This window comes from Haliaeetus leucocephalus, unplaced genomic scaffold (assembly GCF_000737465.1).
Source record: "Haliaeetus leucocephalus isolate CR32 unplaced genomic scaffold, Haliaeetus_leucocephalus-4.0 Scaffold636, whole genome shotgun sequence".
NCBI lineage: Eukaryota > Metazoa > Chordata > Aves > Accipitriformes > Accipitridae > Haliaeetus > Haliaeetus leucocephalus.
In genome coordinates this window covers 890,420-907,174 of record NW_010973072.1, presented here as the reverse complement: position 1 = coordinate 907,174, position 16,755 = coordinate 890,420, and the positions used below count along the sequence as shown (strand labels likewise).

Genomic DNA, 16,755 nt, shown 5'->3' with positions numbered 1-16,755 from the left:
AGAAGACGATTCTGTAGAAAAAAGCAAAAGACTCCGCTACCACGATGAAGCTGACCAGAGTGCCCTGCAGAGAATGACACGTCTGCGTGTCACCTGGACAGTGCAAGAAGACAGTCTGCTCATGCTGTGCCGAATTGCTAGTCATGTGCTAAATGCAAAGGTATTTAATAGGACCTCTATTTAAGGGGTCTAAGTACTGAACACACATTTCATCAGTCCTAGGAATTCATCGTGGTTCTAACCATCATTTGTATACGTGTGTCGTGGTTTAACCCCAGCCAGCAACTAAGCACCATACAGCCGCTCACTCACTCCGCCTCCCACAGTGGGATGGGGGAGAAAATCGGGAAAAGAAGTAAAACTCCTGGGTTGAGATAAGAACGGTTTAATAGAACAGAAAAGAAGAAACTAATAATGATAACACTAATAAAATGACAACAGTAGTAATAAAAGGATTGGAATGTACAAATGATGCGCAGGGCAATTGCTCACCACCTGCCGACCGACACCCAGCTAGTCCCTGAGCGGCGATTCCCCACCCCCACTTCCCAGTTCCTATACTAAATGGGACGTCCCATGGTATGGAATACACCGTTGGCCAGTTTGGGTCAGGTGCCCTGGCTGTGTCTTGTGCCAACTTCTTGTGCCCCTCCAGCTTTCTCACTGGCTGGGCATGAGAAGCTGAAAAATCCTTGCCTTTAGTCTAAACACTACTTAGCAACAACTGAAAACATCAGTGTTATCAACATTCTTCACATACTGAACTCAAAACATAGCACTGTACCAGCTACTAGGAAGACAATTAACTCTATCCCAGCTGAAACCAGGACAACGTAAAAGCTGAAGTTTAACTCCAAGCGCTTTTGTTCTTCACACAGGTAAAAGGGCCCTTTGTTCCATGGCAAGTAGTTCGGGATATCATGCATGCCAGCTTTGAGGAGTCCCTTGATAAAACTTCTCATTCTGTTGGACGAAGAGCTCGTTACATTGTCAGAAATCCACAGACCTATCTTAATTATAAGTAAGAAGGTTTCTGTCTATGTTCAAGGTATAGGCTAAGTTCTCCTGAAATTAAGTGAAGGCATATGCTCCTTCTACATTGTTGTCTGATTTCATGTGAATATAAATTTCAACTTTTTTGCACCCTAGTGCTATCAAATCTATATTGAATTGGGGAAATTTCAACTATGTACAACACATTCAATTGTATCTGTTGCAGAGTTTGCCTTGCTGAGGTTTACCAAGATAAAGCCCTCGTTGAAGATTTCATGAATAGAGAAAATAATTATGAAGATCCACAGGTAGGAGGGAAGTATTCTAAAGGTCATAGAGTACTTTACGCTGTTTGGATTACTGAGTTCTTGCACTGTTTTAATTACTGTGATTTCATATCTTATCTCTCCCTCGTACCCTTAGCTATGTTAAAAATAGCATCATTGTAAAAATGCAGCATCATTGCTATTTTGAGAGTAAAGTGGACGCAGGCAGCCTTTCAAAGGCACATAAACATTACTGCTGTGCAACAAAAAATTTGTTTTTTTCATGTGCTTGTTTATAAACATGCATGACTGAGCATCTATGTGCACTGATTTTTTTTTTTTAGGATTTTTTTAATCCTCTCAGCCTCCTTGTTATCTGAGCAAGAAAACATTTTTGCTCTATAATTTCTTATTTTTTATTCTGGCACATGTTGAAATATTGCCTTAGCTTCTGTGGATGAGTGCAGGAATGTGAGCAAATTTCATGAGAGAAGCCTTGATTTGATCAGTCAAAAGATTTTGTTTGATTTTTGAGCTTTTTATGGCTTAAATCAACCACAATTTCAAATTGAAAAGTTGTTTACACTTTCAGTGCAAGCAATTTGATTTTGAATTTCAAAACTTTTTCACAACTGGGACAATGTCACACCAAGATTTTCTTTGTTCTTTTTCAGGAATGACAAGTCATATTATTGTCAGAAAATCCCAACCAATTCTGTTAGATTCATTTTTGTTTCAAGGAAGAATAGTTGTTCACTGATGAGACATTGCTGAAATAAATGCATGTGTCCCCATCCCTAAAGTCTGTCTCTGGAAGCAAATAAAAACATGTTTCCAGAGAGATACAGGACCATTCCTCTAGTGTTAACAGGTGTCCTCCAAGCCATGACTGTACAAACAGACTTAATGGAGAACATGATAAAGATTGTGAAGGGTATGAAGAGGAAAAAAAGACTTAAGCAGAAGCTTAAACAAAGTTCTAGCAAGAGATCTGATACTGTTAATTCAGTGTAATTGTTTTCAGAAAATATGTGCGTGGTGGGTTGCATGTAGCTGTAAGCATGGTTACAGACAGAACGTGCAACTGTTAAGTAAATCAGCACAATCTCCACAGAGCTTTTTTGATGCATTTTCTTGTCTGGTATACTGTTTCTGATTTGATAATTCAAAACCAGATATGTCTACTAGAATATTCTATGAACACTTTAAAAGTAGAGGGTCTTTTCCCACTCTAAGAAATTGAGGTTGATAACATTTCTATCTCGTGTTTTCAAAGGTTTGCGCAAAGGAGTTTAAAGAATTTGTGGAGAGGCTGAAAGAGAAATTCAGTTCAACTCTGGGGAATCCCAAACTTGAGATTCCTGATACTTTGCAGGAACTCTTTTCCAGGTATTTTAGGTGCTCTTTTCCAGGTATTTTAGATATTCCAGGTGCTTTTGACTCTGCACATGGGCTGAGACAGGGAGAGAGGAGGGCAGTTCAGAGTAGACCTCTTCTCTGCTATGCATGATTTACACCTTCTGTTACTTGTACTCTTAGTATCAAAAGAAGTTTCAGTAAATACAACAAGCAACATTTCTTTCAAATCCATACTTCCTAAATACATGTAACTAATTTTCAGTTATTTGCACAAACTTGCTTATTTTAAACCATTCCCATTTTCCTAAATAAGACTTTGTAAACCAGAAATTCACAATGTCAGATTTTCATAAATTGTCAAATCCTCAACTTTGCTATTAGAGATGTTGGTACTCAGGTATAACATTTTAATGCAATAGAAGACTTCCCTTTACCATTTTCCAGATTAACCAGCCCCATTTTATATCACAATTTGTAGCTGGTTGCTCAGCTAAATCATGTCAGTGCTGCTAAAACTGTTGATACAGAAGAGCACTCAGCCTTGTATAGCATTCTCCAGCCCCAGATCATCAAGCTCTTTCGTGATGAATAACACTTGGAGAGAAGTGTGAAAATTTGGATCTCAAACTATTTTATGATAACAAATTTAGCAGCTTTATAAATTTTCTTACTTTGTGAAGAGCTGTATGGTACAGCAGAACTGCTGCTAATGGTAACTGGAAGTCTAAAACGTCAATACAATAGCAAATCCATACAGTCCTGTACTGTCTTCTGTCAATTTGTTTTATCTCCTTGTCAGCAGACAGCTTAGTGGAGTGGGGGAGATTGATCTGAACAGTTCTTTAATTTTTGACAATTACACCGAGGGCTACTGGAGCAGATAGTTCCCTTGTGCTGTTTCAACACTTGCCTTGTTAGCAGTTGCACTTGTCAGCCTCTGGGATTCAGGGCTGATACAAAACCACAGAATATTACTTTTGTTTCAGTGTTTTCCTTTCCCTTCCCTTAACTAGATTTCGAGTTTTGGCGATCGGAGAAGACACAAGTCAAAACACAAAAGAGGATAGTCTAAGCAGGTGAGTAGCAGTAGCGCCATTTTTTCCCATTAGGACTCCAAGGTCATGTCAGTCCTCACATCTGTGAGAGTCATACTTAGTCTTCTAATTCAGTATGTTTTTCATCTGTTTGTTGCAGTGTATAAATTTATTAATAGAAAAATACTCTCACAAGGCTGTGGGGACCTCTGACATAGCTTATAGATTTGATGAATAAAATGACAGCAGCAATGCCCTTCTCAAAGTGGTGTTCTGTTATCATTAGGACAACAGTGTATGTTTTCTGTGTGGGTGCTATACCTTAAGAGGAGAAGATGTTAACAAAGAGAGCTTTGTTTTGTGTCTGATTATCTGGACTGATCCAAAAAGTCAGGGTGGAAGGTCAGGGAAGAATGTAACGGGCTCCTTTACATGAATGATCCTCAGCTGGAGTGATTTCATGCCTTTATGCATCTATTTCAGAAGCAGATGATTGAGTTTGTATATTTTTGTGCTAGTTTCATAGTCGGGTAACTCATGCTTAAATCATTGTGAATAAACCCATTTTTTCTTTCAGTGTCTATGATATTCATTTTCTAGTGCTACAGAATTTGATTCAGAGCACTTTGGCACTCTCGGATAACCAGATGAAATCTTGCCAGTCGTTTCAGGTACAGTATCTGGACCAAACTTTATTGGTTGTACGACCCTAAAGAGTTTGTCCTTCCTAGCTTGATATATGCCTTTTTCAAATGGGAGAAAAGAAAGCCAGAAACTTAGATTTGTATCCATTCTGTGGGAATTATTCTCTTCTGCTTTTAGGAAATGGTATATTCTAGGCAGATTTTCAGTATCTTGCTTTTCTCTCTGAGGATGAGATTGCAAGATGTGAGGTTGAAGCAATCCCCAAAAAACATATTAAATAAACTCCACATCCCTTCAATTGGGTCAAACTGTATCATGATTTAGTGCCCACTTGAGCAGTTGGAATTACAGTTTGGAGGAGATATCACAAAGACAGTGCTAGTATCCAGCTGACATTGGTGTTGGGGAGCCTCTCCAGCATCAGGGACCACAAAAATATATCATCTATCAGTCAGGCACTTAAAAAAATAAAGTTAGAAGTTCAAAGGGAGTTTAATATCTATCAGCAGGCAAGAGTGGAGCCTAGAAAGCCAAGTTCATAGAAGCATGTGTTCCTGGTAAAATGATGGGAAGAATCTACCAAAATGTGTTGCAGATGAGCATTTTTTACATATATAATTCTAGTGGGAGCCTGATCCCATTTTGAATATCAAGTGGTCTATAGTATTTAGTTAATTGGCATTTACTGTGGAGAGCCTGGAAGCCCATAAAAGGAATAGAATAGTGTAGTTAAGTAAATTTATATGTATCATTTACATTCTGGCTTGCAGCTTCATAATCATTTAGTTAATGTAAACCTCAAGTAGATGAATCTAACAGTGGATTCAGAGCTAACACTGCCTTTTACACTGAACGGGCGTTTTTTGCAGACATTTCGTTTGTACCGGGAGTACCGGGATGACATTCTTGTGAAGGCTTTCCTAGAGTGTCAGAAGAGAAGCTTGGTCAATCGCCGTCGAGTAAACCACACATTGGGTCCAAAGAAAAGCCGGGCTTTGCCTTTTGTCCCCATGTCCTATCAGCTGTCTCAGAGTTACTACAGGTGGGTGTCAGAAAGGTCACTGTTTATGTTTGAGCAAATAAAAGAATATACCCAGGCATGCTTGGTGTGGAGGAGACAATACACATGACATATCTAGAGCAAGGAACCTGGCCATCACAGCTGAAGCTGAAGAGGTGAAGGTAACATCTATGTATGTTAGCCCTTTGTTCAGTTAGCAGTTAGGGCTGTACGGGGGAATAGAGCCAAGTTTGCTGGGCAAGCCTTTACAAAGATATATGGAGAGGAGAGGTAGCACCAAAGTTCTAGATGTGGTGGAAGGATTTCTCTAGCACTCTTGTCATTCTGATGGTTGTTTGCTTTTCCTCTCCAGTTACTTTGTGCTGCACTGTACCTGGATGTCAGGGGTGGGGGAGAAGAGTTTAACTGTAAATGTATTCAGTGCTCAAGCAGATGACATCTTTGCTTTGATTTGCTATATAGTACCTGACCTTTACGTGGTGTATAAATACCTAATGTTCTGGAACTAGTAAAAGGACTGTGAAAGCAGATGTAGAAGGTACTTGGTCACCAGCTCTAGCGTGGAACTTCAGCTACTTGGCTGCTCTGTGTTACCATGGGTCTAAAATTCATATACAGTAAGAACAGATTGTGAAAGATTTGTACTGCTTCAAATTTGTCTCTTTGTCCAGAGTTTTTACGTGGCGATTTCCCAGTACAATTTGTACAGAGTCCTTTCAGTTCCTAGAGAAGCTCAAGGATGCTGAAAAATCAGACCAGCCAGATAACTTCTCATTTAAAGATCAAGAAAACAAAGCATCAGAAGGCATGATTGCATTTCCTATGGATGGACCTGGTGGCCAGTGTGTGGCGATGCTTTCCCTATTCTCCCTGGGACTTGTATCTGTGAATGTGAGAATCCCAGAGCAGATAGTTGTGGTGGACAGCACTATGGTGGAAAATGAAGTGATAAAAAGGTAAACACTGTTATTCCTATTAGTAAATATGGTTTGGGGGTAACTTGAACGAAATTGGACAGGCATTAGCATTTTCTGCACTGTATTGTGGCATGGTTTACTGTGATATTGTTTAGATTTTTTATTTCTGAGGGAGCAGGCTTAATGGCACTTTAGTTAGTGCCTGTCATTATAGCCTTGGACTGCATTTATCTTCACAGATGTGACATTTAAATTGCTAGGCATTTCATTGCCATCAGAGCTAATGTGGAAGGGAGAGCAGCGTGCATTCTACCAATGAGCATTTCCATCAACGTTGTACCTTCCCATTTCAAAGACTAAGAAGGATTAGTAACAAGGTTTCAGCTTTATCGGTGAAACCTGTCTCCACAATAGCAGTTCTCTGTGTTGTCTCCTCTTTGATTTTTTTATTTTTTATTTTTTAAGCCTCCAGTAATTGCATACCACTGAAATTGAAACTCGCTTTCTAGGCAGTCTAATCCTATGAATAGTTATCCTTACAATCATCACGTGTTTCTTAGAGTGCAACTAAAATCTCTTGCTGTAGTTTAACCTGTTGCTTCCTGTTGTATACATACATGGAAAATACTTGTTTCTCTTTAGAGCAGCTTATTACCAATTTGAAGATTGTTATCATAGTCCTCCTCCCATAATATATGTTATTCTTTAAAATGAGCAGCCTCAGTTCCTTCACTTCTGTTTTTGGTATGTTATTCATGTTATCCAGATCTCTCTCTGTCTCATTATTTTCCTCTGCACTAAACTGTGATGTCAAAAAACAAATGCCATGCTCTTGCAGGCAGGTCTGTGCCAATTACACCATATTATATAGGTGATATGCCTGTTAATACATCCCAAGATGATGAATGGCCAAAAAAACCTGAGCCAAAACCCCCCAGTGCAGTGATTCATGTACAGCTTGTGATTCACTCTAATAAGTTTCTTTTCCTTTAGTTAGTTAACTGTTTCCTCTTAGTGAGGAGGGACAGGTGCATACTGTAATATACTATAATAGAAATAACATGCATTCATCCATATGAAATTGCTTCCTGCTCTTTTCCAGACTATTTCTCCAGTTTGCTGATAATGTTCTGAATGCAAATCCTGTCTTCTCATATACTTGCAGTCTCTCCAGTTCGGTGATCCTATGCAAACTTAATGAGCTATTTTATCACCCAGGTCATTAGCAAAAATACATTGAACCCTGGACTTAGTCCCGTTTCTGAGTACAGGCATCTGAGTCCAGTTTTCCAACTGGTTATGTACTTGCACTATTTTTTCTAAATGATGTGTTCCCTTTTGGTTTTAAATATCTTTTAAGAGAAGGTACATAAAGTCTAACTCATCTTAGAAAAGGTTGGAAGGAACCTTTGGTTGTCTCTGGTATAACCTGCTTAAAACAGAGGCAACTTTAGAGTTAGATCAGGTTGTTCAGAGCCTTCACCTTTATCCATAATGGCTCTTACTGTGTCCTGGAAAGAAACAGTGTTGATTTCACTAAGTTTGTTTCTGGGAAATTTATCCTGGCTGCTACTACTACTCTTTCTTTACTTTGAGGCTGTCTGCAGTTTTGTGTTGGGGTTTTTTTAAGTAACTGAAGTCTTTGGTCCATAATTCATTCTTCCCCTTTTCTCCCTTAAAAATAAACAGTCTGCCCTCTACTGCAGTAACCCTTATGGTCTCAGCCTTTGTGCTCTGACAGATGTTCCCTCATGATGAAGTGTCTGCTGAACCAAAGAGGTTCAGCACTGTAAGCTGAGACATTTTGGGTTCATTTCAACATGCATGCAAAAAAGAGAGAGTGAGTTTCCTTTTCCAGGGATTTTTAGTGTATTTTTAGTTGCTTGTTCTCGGCACTTTAAATCAGCCTGCCATGGACATACCCGCAGTTGTTCATGACTAAATACTAGAATGCAGAATCACATGTGTTCTTGCTTTGCTCAGTGTAATAAGTCCCTTTCTTATTTGGGGGGGGGGGGGGGGGGGGGGAAAAAAAAAAAAAAAAAAAAACAAAACATGTCTGTTTGCTGTAGTTTGGGAAAAGAAGGACTTGAGGATGATGATGATGATGATGATGACTTAGATGACAGCTCTGGAGGCAAACGGAGAATAGAAGTAAAAGCTCGTCAAGCATCTCATACCAATTACTTACTGATGAGAGGCTACTATGCCCCTGGAATCGTCAGCACGCGCAACCTGAGTCCCAGTGACAATATCGTGGTCAATTCCTGCCAAGTGAAGGTTAAGCTGCGATGTACGCCAGTTCCAGGAAGACTCAGCTCTCCAGGTTAGTTTCTGTTTGCCCTGACTTGCACAGAAGAAGGCTGGAGCAGGAAAGATAGTGAACTCATCAGCTGAGGAACTGATTTGAACAAAGCCTCTTAATAGGAACATTCTTTTGTTATTATACATGCAGTTTGCCTTGTAATGCTTTGTCTCCTGACTTAAAGCAAACAGGTGGTTGACTTATAGAGGCACCTTTTGTTGGTAACAAGTCCTAGCCTGCATTCCATGTTGTGTGAAACTATTAATCCAAAGAGGGAATCTGTCCTCTGCTCTGTTATCCCTTCTCCAGGAGGTTTTTCAGTCCCTTCTGCAACTTAAAATACCATATTATGTCACACCCAGGCTTTCCTCTCTGTAAAGAGAAAAGAAAATCTTTCAGAGCTCCTTGAATGGAAATTCACTTGTCTCATGCAAGTGCCTGAAATAGTGGTGTCCAGTCTCTGGCCTTTTACCTACAGTAATTTAAACATTTTGATAATATTTAGAGCTTGAATATTTGCAATTTATCAGCACTCCACCTTCTGCAAGAGCATCTTCCTTTCACCTGTAATGCAGATGTACCCAGGAAAGCCTTCAGTTGTTTAGCTCTTTAGTTGGAAGGTCTAGTGCTGTCCCTGCCCATTCTTATTGCTGTTGTCATAGAGGTAATAGAAATTCTTTCTCATATCTCTGCTGCCACACATGCCCTCCAGGTCTGCTGAGCTGATGGCTCATTACAGTTGTTCTCATTTTTCCTTGCCTGTCAAAGAAGTGCAACTGTCATATGAGTGTCCCACAAGGCATGATGTAAAGGCAGCCTGCAGATAAAAGGGTGGGGAGCAGGTAAGAACAGGGCCAAAGCTACCCTCTAATCATCCAGGACTGGAAAAAAGTGTTATGCTGCTTCAAATTCTGAATACTCTGTACAGTGGGGGTCAGTTTTGTGCAGCAATGGACCTGTCTCCAAACACAGAGATGCTTTGTTACACTAATTGTACTAAGATATTGTCAGCTTGTAGTTTGTACCATATTTGGCCAATAGCTTTCTGCCATGGATCAGCTGCTTCCAATTTTTCGATTAATAGAGTTGTCCATAGCATTTCCTTGCCCTAGAGTTTTCACTTGACCTTCTTCAAGGAAAGAGGAGATAATTCCCTCATTAACTTAGAGTTAAGCTGACCTGCTGTTAGAGAGAATACCAGTAAGTCTACACTGTCTTTCAGTGATACTTCACTTCAATAGGAGGGGTAAGCCCTGGTAAACCAACTTGCTCTTCTTCTACAGGTCTTCTCAGAGACAAATACGTAAGGCAGAAAGAAAAAAGGAAACTGCAGCAATGAAGATGGAAAACTGAGCTCTGATTTTTAATTGGAATAGTCTAGAACACCTCTAATCTGTCTGTCTGTCTCAGAATATTTATCTTTCTGTAGTGTATTGCATAGTAACAACTGCTTTGCAGCTTATACACTTGTTTTTTATTTGCTTTGCAGTTTCCTCTCTGCTTGATAACATGGTTGTGGGAGTCTCCTGCCTCCCTGAAACTTTTACCAGGCTGATAAAAGTCCAGGAAGAAAATTATGAGGTTGATCAGTTTCTTCATGGGTGTATAGAACGTTATGGCTATAATCCCAGAGATGTAGCTGCTGTTTTGGAGATCCGTAATGCAATAGAGGCAACTTCCCACTTTGGAATTTGCAAAGCTGAGCTGAGCAAACGTTTCTGCAGCTATGAAGAGGTGGAACCTGAACGCACCAGGAGCTTGGAGCAGTACATTCAGGTGGTTTTACAGCCAGCTGCTTTCCATACATTAATGTTTGTATGCTTAGTATTCCCCTGAAATAGGACAATCTTACAGACTGTAGGAAGCAAATGTAAATTGAACAAAGCTATTTACATTAGGCAAGAGATCACATACCAATACCTGATAGCAATCTCGCCTCAGAGTTAAGAAGGCCAAAAATTAAAGCAGCACTTGCTCAAAGATAGGAATGAACTGTTTCAGAAACGTAGAGGTACCAACATTCACCTTTGGAAGCAAAATACTCTTTCCCAGTTTTTAACTTAATTTAAGCTGAACAAAAATGTTTTGTGCTGTAATTGCAGAAAAGTTTAAGGGGCAAAACATCTTTTCAGTGCAGCAAGACGGAAATTTGAATATTCTACTAAGCTCTTCCTCTTTCTTTGCTGCCAGTTAAAGATGGCAATTCCCTGATATTTGGTTAAACCGACATTTTCCAGTGAAAGCTCCTGAGACAATTTTTGTGTTGGCTTTTTTTTTTTATAGGACCTTATTGAAATGCAGCAGGTTTTAGAAGTAGGAGGCTATGCAGTAAGACTGGTTGCAATAGTATTTTCCAAGCCATGGCTATTACATTCAGTATGTCTGAAGAATAAACCAGACGATTCTGATCAGCAAGGTGCAGACACCACTCTCCCAGATGTACAGCAGGATTGCCTGCCATCAGAACCAAAGAAGGGAGAGGAATGTTTGAGAGAGGAGGAGCAGCTGGGAAAAGGCACACAGTCTGTCAGTGACGAAGAACCCCCAAGAAAGAGATATAAGACTCAAACTGATGTCCTTCAAGACGCCAGCCAACTCTGCCAGGGTTCACAGAGTGGTTTGAAAAGTGCAAATGAAAATAACTCTGATGCAGGTGTTACTGATCCCGTTACAATGGAGGAAGCTTTAATCATGGATGAAGAAACAGGTTCCCTGGGAGGGCAGACAGAACACCTAGCTGAACACCCAGTGTGTGCTCCAGATGCTATGAATGTGGACACTTACAAAGAACAAGATAAATCTTGTTCTGAGGACAAAGAACTTGAAGTAGAGACTGATGAGCTCAACACTGAGCACAACAAGCAGATCGCTAGCCTTGAACAATCAGCTAGTGAGCAGGATGATGATCTTTCCTACTTACAGGAGAACCCAGGAGTCTCTAAAGGTATGTAGGAGCACTCTACATCCAAGAAGTAGAGACTAGCTCATCATCAGTTGATCCCACATGGGTAGCTGCATTTTATAAGCAATAGTAGATTCTTTATGAAGCCGTGCCAGAGAGAGAGGTTCATTTCTCACAGATGAAGTTGCATAACACTACACTGGAATGTTCATGACTAGTCCAGAAATGTGTTTTCCTTAGAAACTCATTTCCATGTCTTACTCTTCTCCAAAAACGTATTTGGATCTGAAGTTTCTCATCTCTGGCTTCAGTCCAAAGGCTAGACATCTCTAAACCTAGAAAACATAGCACTACTGGTGTACATTTGACTAGATTGCCCATGACTGAAAGTTGTAAAGTCATTAAACCATTCACAAGAAAGCAGCACATGCCAGTGTGAAGATTAATAGCCTCATTTGTAACCCAATTTGACTTCATTTTCATGTCCTTTTTACTGCCAGTTTTCTTTTTTAATAGCTAGTAGTTCTTGCCAAGCTTTACATTAAGTAGGTTGTTGGGGATTTTATTTTGGTTTTGTTTTTATCAGCTCTGATTTCAGATTGAATCACAAGCTAACTGCTTGTGTGGTATTTTGCCAAGATCTGCCATTAGCCACGTTTAGAGCTGCAGACTGCCATGTGAATCAGTGCAGACTGATCCGTAGCATCTCAGAGCTTAGTATTGTTTAATTGGAGCCTTCCTGCAGGAAATAGACTCAGGGCTGTGTAAACAGCATAGACTTCAGCAGTTCGGAACATGAAACTACTAAAGCACTGGTTGGGATTTAACTTCCTCTACTTGTTTGTAACACAGGAGGGAAAAAATAGTAGTTACATTATCAAGCATAGAGTTCTTTCTGGTCTTCCTGATGAAGGCCAGCTGAAGGGTTTACATGTGCTTAAGCCAAAGCTGTTAGCCTCTGGGTGTGGTAGAAATACCTACATGAAGTAATTGTGTAATTAAAACCCATGACATAATGCATAGTGGAAGTTGCAGAGACAACCTTCACTTTGGAACTGAACTCTGCTGAAATCTTGAGTTTGCATTCTCAAGTCTACAGCTACTTGGGCTTCTGCTCAACTTCCATGTGATTACCAGGAGCATTAAGTTAAACAAACCTATGTGAGTGCTTGCAAGCTGAGACCCTGCATAGCGCTCTGTGTGAAACTCAGTTCTTTCAGTCCATAGAATTACCTGTTGTTCAGCCATGTCATCAGACTTCTAGGAATAAAGCTGATTGCTGTGATTTAGGAATGGAACCACAAACGGTGTGGTTGGAGTAGATAGATGTGGTTGCGAGAAGAGGTGCAGGAAGAAGAGTATGCTGCAGACAGGTAAAGGCAGTCCGAGTGGGAGTGTAGAGCTTCCCATGCAACTGAGAACAACATGCGGCATGGTTTGCTTGTGTTATTTTCTAACACAAGCTGTTGCGTTTTACAGCTTAGCCACCTTTTACTTTCCTTCCACTAGGTGAAGTGTTTGGGTTAATTGAAAACTATGTGTTCTCTTCTTTCCAGGAAATTCTATGACAGATGTATCCCAGGCAGCCCGGGACCGGTGAGTAACAGAGATGTCTGCAAAATAATTAAACACTTAGCACAACCAAAATAATATCTGGAAGCAAATGATGTGGAAACCTTAGTTTTATGCTCTGACGGGCAGTGAGCATCGATGATGGAGAAAATCCATGTTTTCCTCCATTGTTCTTGTTAATGTTACTTGTGCTCATATGCATGCTGAAAAAATTTCTCTGATAGATGTTTCTTCCCCAGAAAACAACTAGCTCCAAGTATCAGAGAAACAAAACTAATTTTATTTCACAAATAAGTCCAGTGCCAGAAAGCCTCAGCTTCCACATGCCCAGGAAAGGCCTGGAGAAACTGCAACATAGGAAATGTGAATTTCCATGCAGGGTCTGTCTTTTGACTCCAAAGTGCTAAAAAGGAGGAATTTCTTTCCTATCTGAGCACTCTTGCAGGTCTTGGATAACTTTTGGAGGATATTAGAGCTAGTAACAAACAAAGCTTTCCTGGTCATCCAAGACTCAAGGTAACTGTTGGGTGGTGTAACAGTGCTAGAAGTGCTTCTGGGGTGGTGAGCACCTGGTGTCAAATACTTCGGGTCTGTGAAACTGTCTAGTAGATTAACACCAGTCTCCGCTCAGAGCAGCTGCAGAATTTAAACCTAGCATGTGAGCAAACACTGGCAATGGATGTAGTAAGAATCTTTATTAGGCAGAAATTATGATGATGGGAAATCTAGCTAGAGGAGTAACTCCTGAAAGAGCTGAACTTAAATTGTCTTTTGCAGGGCCTGCGAGAAGGTCTGCTTCATTGGGAGACCATGGAGGATTGTGGATGGGAATCTGAATAAACCTGTGTGTAAGGGGATGATGGAAGCTGTGCTCTATCACATCATGACAAAACCAGGCATAACGGAGGGCATGCTGTTGCAGCATTACATGGGGGTACTGCAGCCTGTTGCCGTCTTAGAGATACTGCAGGTATGTGAATCATCAGCTGTGTGAACTTTAATCTGCTTCAGCTTCCACATGTAACAGTCAGCAACCACTGTGATGGAAGTCCCAGGAAAAAAGGGGAATTGTGAATGAACCATGAAAAGCAACCTTCTCCCTTTAGTGTAAATTAACCAAAGCCAGAGCAAGTTAAGGAAGGAAGCCTGCTTTACCTGTCCTTGAAATTACCATATTACTGATTTTAAAATTTGAGCTTGCTTCTGAAATGGATGTACATGCAGTTGAAATTCTAGTTGGTTACCGAAGGGTGGTGGCTTGTCACTGTGAAATACTAGGCTGGACTGCTTAATGCAGTGTTAATCACCATAGAGTTTATCTTAATTTTTTCCTTATATACCTTTCGGACTGAAATGTGTCTGTGCTAGACAATACTGTAAACAGACCTTCTGTCCTGACAGACTGGCTTAAACGCATACATCCTTAATTGTAAAAGAATACATGGTAAGAAAATTTGAGTTTCTCATGGTTTTTTTTCCCACATCTTGAAGCTTGATTGCCACCACTGCTACTTTGCAAATGAAACCTTGAATTTATATTTTTTTTCCTGTAAGGATTCAAAATCTTAATTATAGCAGTAATACTGCAGTCCTTCCCATAAGCATGGCTTCCCCTACTAACAGTGGAAATCAATATTCCAGTGTATGTATGCCATGCTTCTGTCCAAAGGCTCGTACATTTTGGTAACATTGCAAGTTGTATATACTAGTGATCACGCATTGAGCAATCATCCTGTTTCCTAGGTGTTCCAGCACAGCTTGTCCATATGTCCTATGCCACAGCAGCACTGCCAAGAGGGTAGCTGGGATCAGGGGACAGGTTTAAGACTGCAGTACTGAGTGTGTAGTGGTGAGGCATGCACATATGGGAGAGCAATACAGATTCCTAGGCATTTTTAATTCAAATCCACAAAATCAAGCAATTACCTGTACACTTTCTAGACTGGAGATCTTGAATCTAACTTCTCTACCAATAAATTTTATAAGAACTGGTTTTGAAACCACAGACAGAGCTTGTATCTGTAATATACCAAATATTAGTAAATCTAGATGCATACCTATGTAAGATTACTGAATACACACCAGATGTTTTCAGCAAACAAAGCACATAAATTGCCTTGCTGCCTGTTGCTGTGGGAATGAATGCTAACCCATTAGCAAGAACTGACCCAGAAGTCTGGGATTTACATCTATACCAGCCTTAAATTACTTGTAACTGGTACTAAATGTTGAGGTCTGTTGTTGAACCTGTGTTCTGTGTCAGGAGCCAGATGTCAACCACTGTGCTGAAAGGAACAAATGAGCATATATCAAGCCATGTGAACTTGCTTTCCTGTTCTGTAAATCTTTGCCATCCCCATGGCCTTCTGAGGGGGTGAAGCAAAGCCACTTTTAGTATAAGTTGTCTAAAGTTTCTGAGAAGACTGTGGGTAGAACAGCATTCAGTGCCTTTTTTTCGCCGCAACTGCTCAAGCTAAAATACGTGAATCTTTCTACAGGGTCTGGAAACTCTTGGTTGCATCAGACGATTCTACATGAAAAAGCCATCCCTGGTGTCGCTCTTTTCTCAGCCAGTTATGGAAGAACAACTAAACAATCCCAAACTGAGCGAAACCCCAACAATATACTATGAGCCTACAATAGACTGTACTCTCAGGCTGGGAAGAGTGTTCCCCTCTGAAGTGAATTGGAATAAATGGGTGCAGATCATCCCTGTATAAAAGAGGTAAAGCCGAGTCCTGTTAAAGTGGTTTAGCCTGTAGGAGTGAGTGTTAATGCAGATTAAATGTTACAATTTGTGCTCCATCGTGTTTTTATTAAGTTATTTATCCTTTTTACTTTTGAGCGTATTTAAACTGAGAATGAAGGTTAACGTTAAGGCACGGGTAATATTTGATCCTGCTTTAAGTACATTCTCTTCTTACCACTAAGTGCTTGTAGAGCATATAGTTCATAGTTTCTGCTTTACCTTATGGGGTTTTCGCAGGTCGTAGCAAAGACCCCTCTCTTTTTTTCTTCCTGCCCCTAAGGCCAGGGCGGTAACACTCTACCTTTGCTTTGCCTTCCGTTCTGTTGCACAGCAGCTGGCTCTGTGCTCAGGTTTGGTAACTATTCTTTAGCTTAGTTAGCTTGCGGTCCGTGTCCGTTTTAAACACTGGTGTCTCGGTGTGCGTGGCGTTAGTTTACGATGTGTGCTTTCAGCAGAACCCCGGCCCCGTGTGCGAAAGAAGGGACCTACAGCCTTCCCCCCTGCCCCAGGACGGGAAGAACACGCACCCTTCCAGAGGCTCTGTCTGTCGTTCCCCGTTGCGTTCGGCAGCCTTACCCCAGGTCAGGCTTCAAAGCAGCCACACAGCAGACGGTCGCTTCCAGCCAGTGACGCGTTTATTGCAGAAGACACCCCGACCCCATCCCGGCGGGGCCTGCGCTGCCGGGGCCGGGGCCGGGGCGCTGCCCCCCAGGGCGATCCCCCCTCCCCAGCCCTGCGGGGGGAGAGCGGGCCGGGCCCCGGCCGCGGCAGCCAGGCCCCGCGGCCCCCTCAGGCCCCGGGCGGCCGGGGGCCCTCAGTCCCGCCACCGGTGCCCGCACTGCGCGTTGCAGCACTTGTAGAAGGTGGTCATGGGCTCGTCGGCCGAGCGCGTCTGGATCTGCATGAAGTAGGCGCGGGGGTGCTCGCACTTGGGGCACGGCTCTGCGGGGGCGAGGCGCGGCGCCGTGAGGCGAGGCGAGGCCCGGCCCGAC

The 16,755-nt window shown here is 41.4% G+C and overlaps 2 protein-coding genes across 3 annotated transcripts in view; one reads left to right on the top strand and one right to left on the bottom strand.

The window, feature by feature from the left end:
* The window catches only part of GTF3C1 (general transcription factor IIIC, polypeptide 1, alpha 220kDa), a 45,343-nt gene extending 28,929 nt beyond the window's left edge, over window positions 1-16,414 (top strand). Inside the window, exons 24-38 of one of the 2 annotated variants that reach the window (XM_010578427.1) lie at window positions 3-160; window positions 879-1,021; window positions 1,220-1,301; window positions 2,536-2,648; window positions 3,632-3,694; window positions 4,230-4,323; window positions 5,167-5,339; window positions 5,990-6,274; window positions 8,308-8,561; window positions 10,030-10,316; window positions 10,824-11,484; window positions 12,999-13,038; window positions 13,792-13,984; window positions 15,513-15,739; window positions 16,216-16,414. In XM_010578427.1, coding sequence (XP_010576729.1) covers window positions 3-160; window positions 879-1,021; window positions 1,220-1,301; window positions 2,536-2,648; window positions 3,632-3,694; window positions 4,230-4,323; window positions 5,167-5,339; window positions 5,990-6,274; window positions 8,308-8,561; window positions 10,030-10,316; window positions 10,824-11,484; window positions 12,999-13,038; window positions 13,792-13,984; window positions 15,513-15,734 — 2,768 coding nt within the window. In that variant the 3' untranslated portion in view covers window positions 15,735-15,739; window positions 16,216-16,414. Of the gene's footprint in view, window positions 1-2; window positions 161-878; window positions 1,022-1,219; window positions 1,302-2,535; window positions 2,649-3,631; window positions 3,695-4,229; window positions 4,324-5,166; window positions 5,340-5,989; window positions 6,275-8,307; window positions 8,562-10,029; window positions 10,317-10,823; window positions 11,485-12,998; window positions 13,039-13,791; window positions 13,985-15,512 lie in introns of both variants that reach the window. The other variant, XM_010578428.1, reaches the window with a different exon arrangement.
* Window positions 16,415-16,551: 137 nt separating this feature from the next.
* The window catches only part of POLR3K (polymerase (RNA) III (DNA directed) polypeptide K, 12.3 kDa), a 380-nt gene continuing 176 nt past the window's right edge, over window positions 16,552-16,755 (bottom strand). Inside the window, 2 exon segments of the mRNA XM_010578426.1 lie at window positions 16,552-16,716; window positions 16,718-16,755. The exon segment at window positions 16,718-16,755 is cut by the window's right edge and continues 176 nt beyond it. Of these exon segments, the coding sequence (XP_010576728.1) occupies window positions 16,578-16,716; window positions 16,718-16,755 (177 nt within the window). The 3' untranslated portion in view covers window positions 16,552-16,577.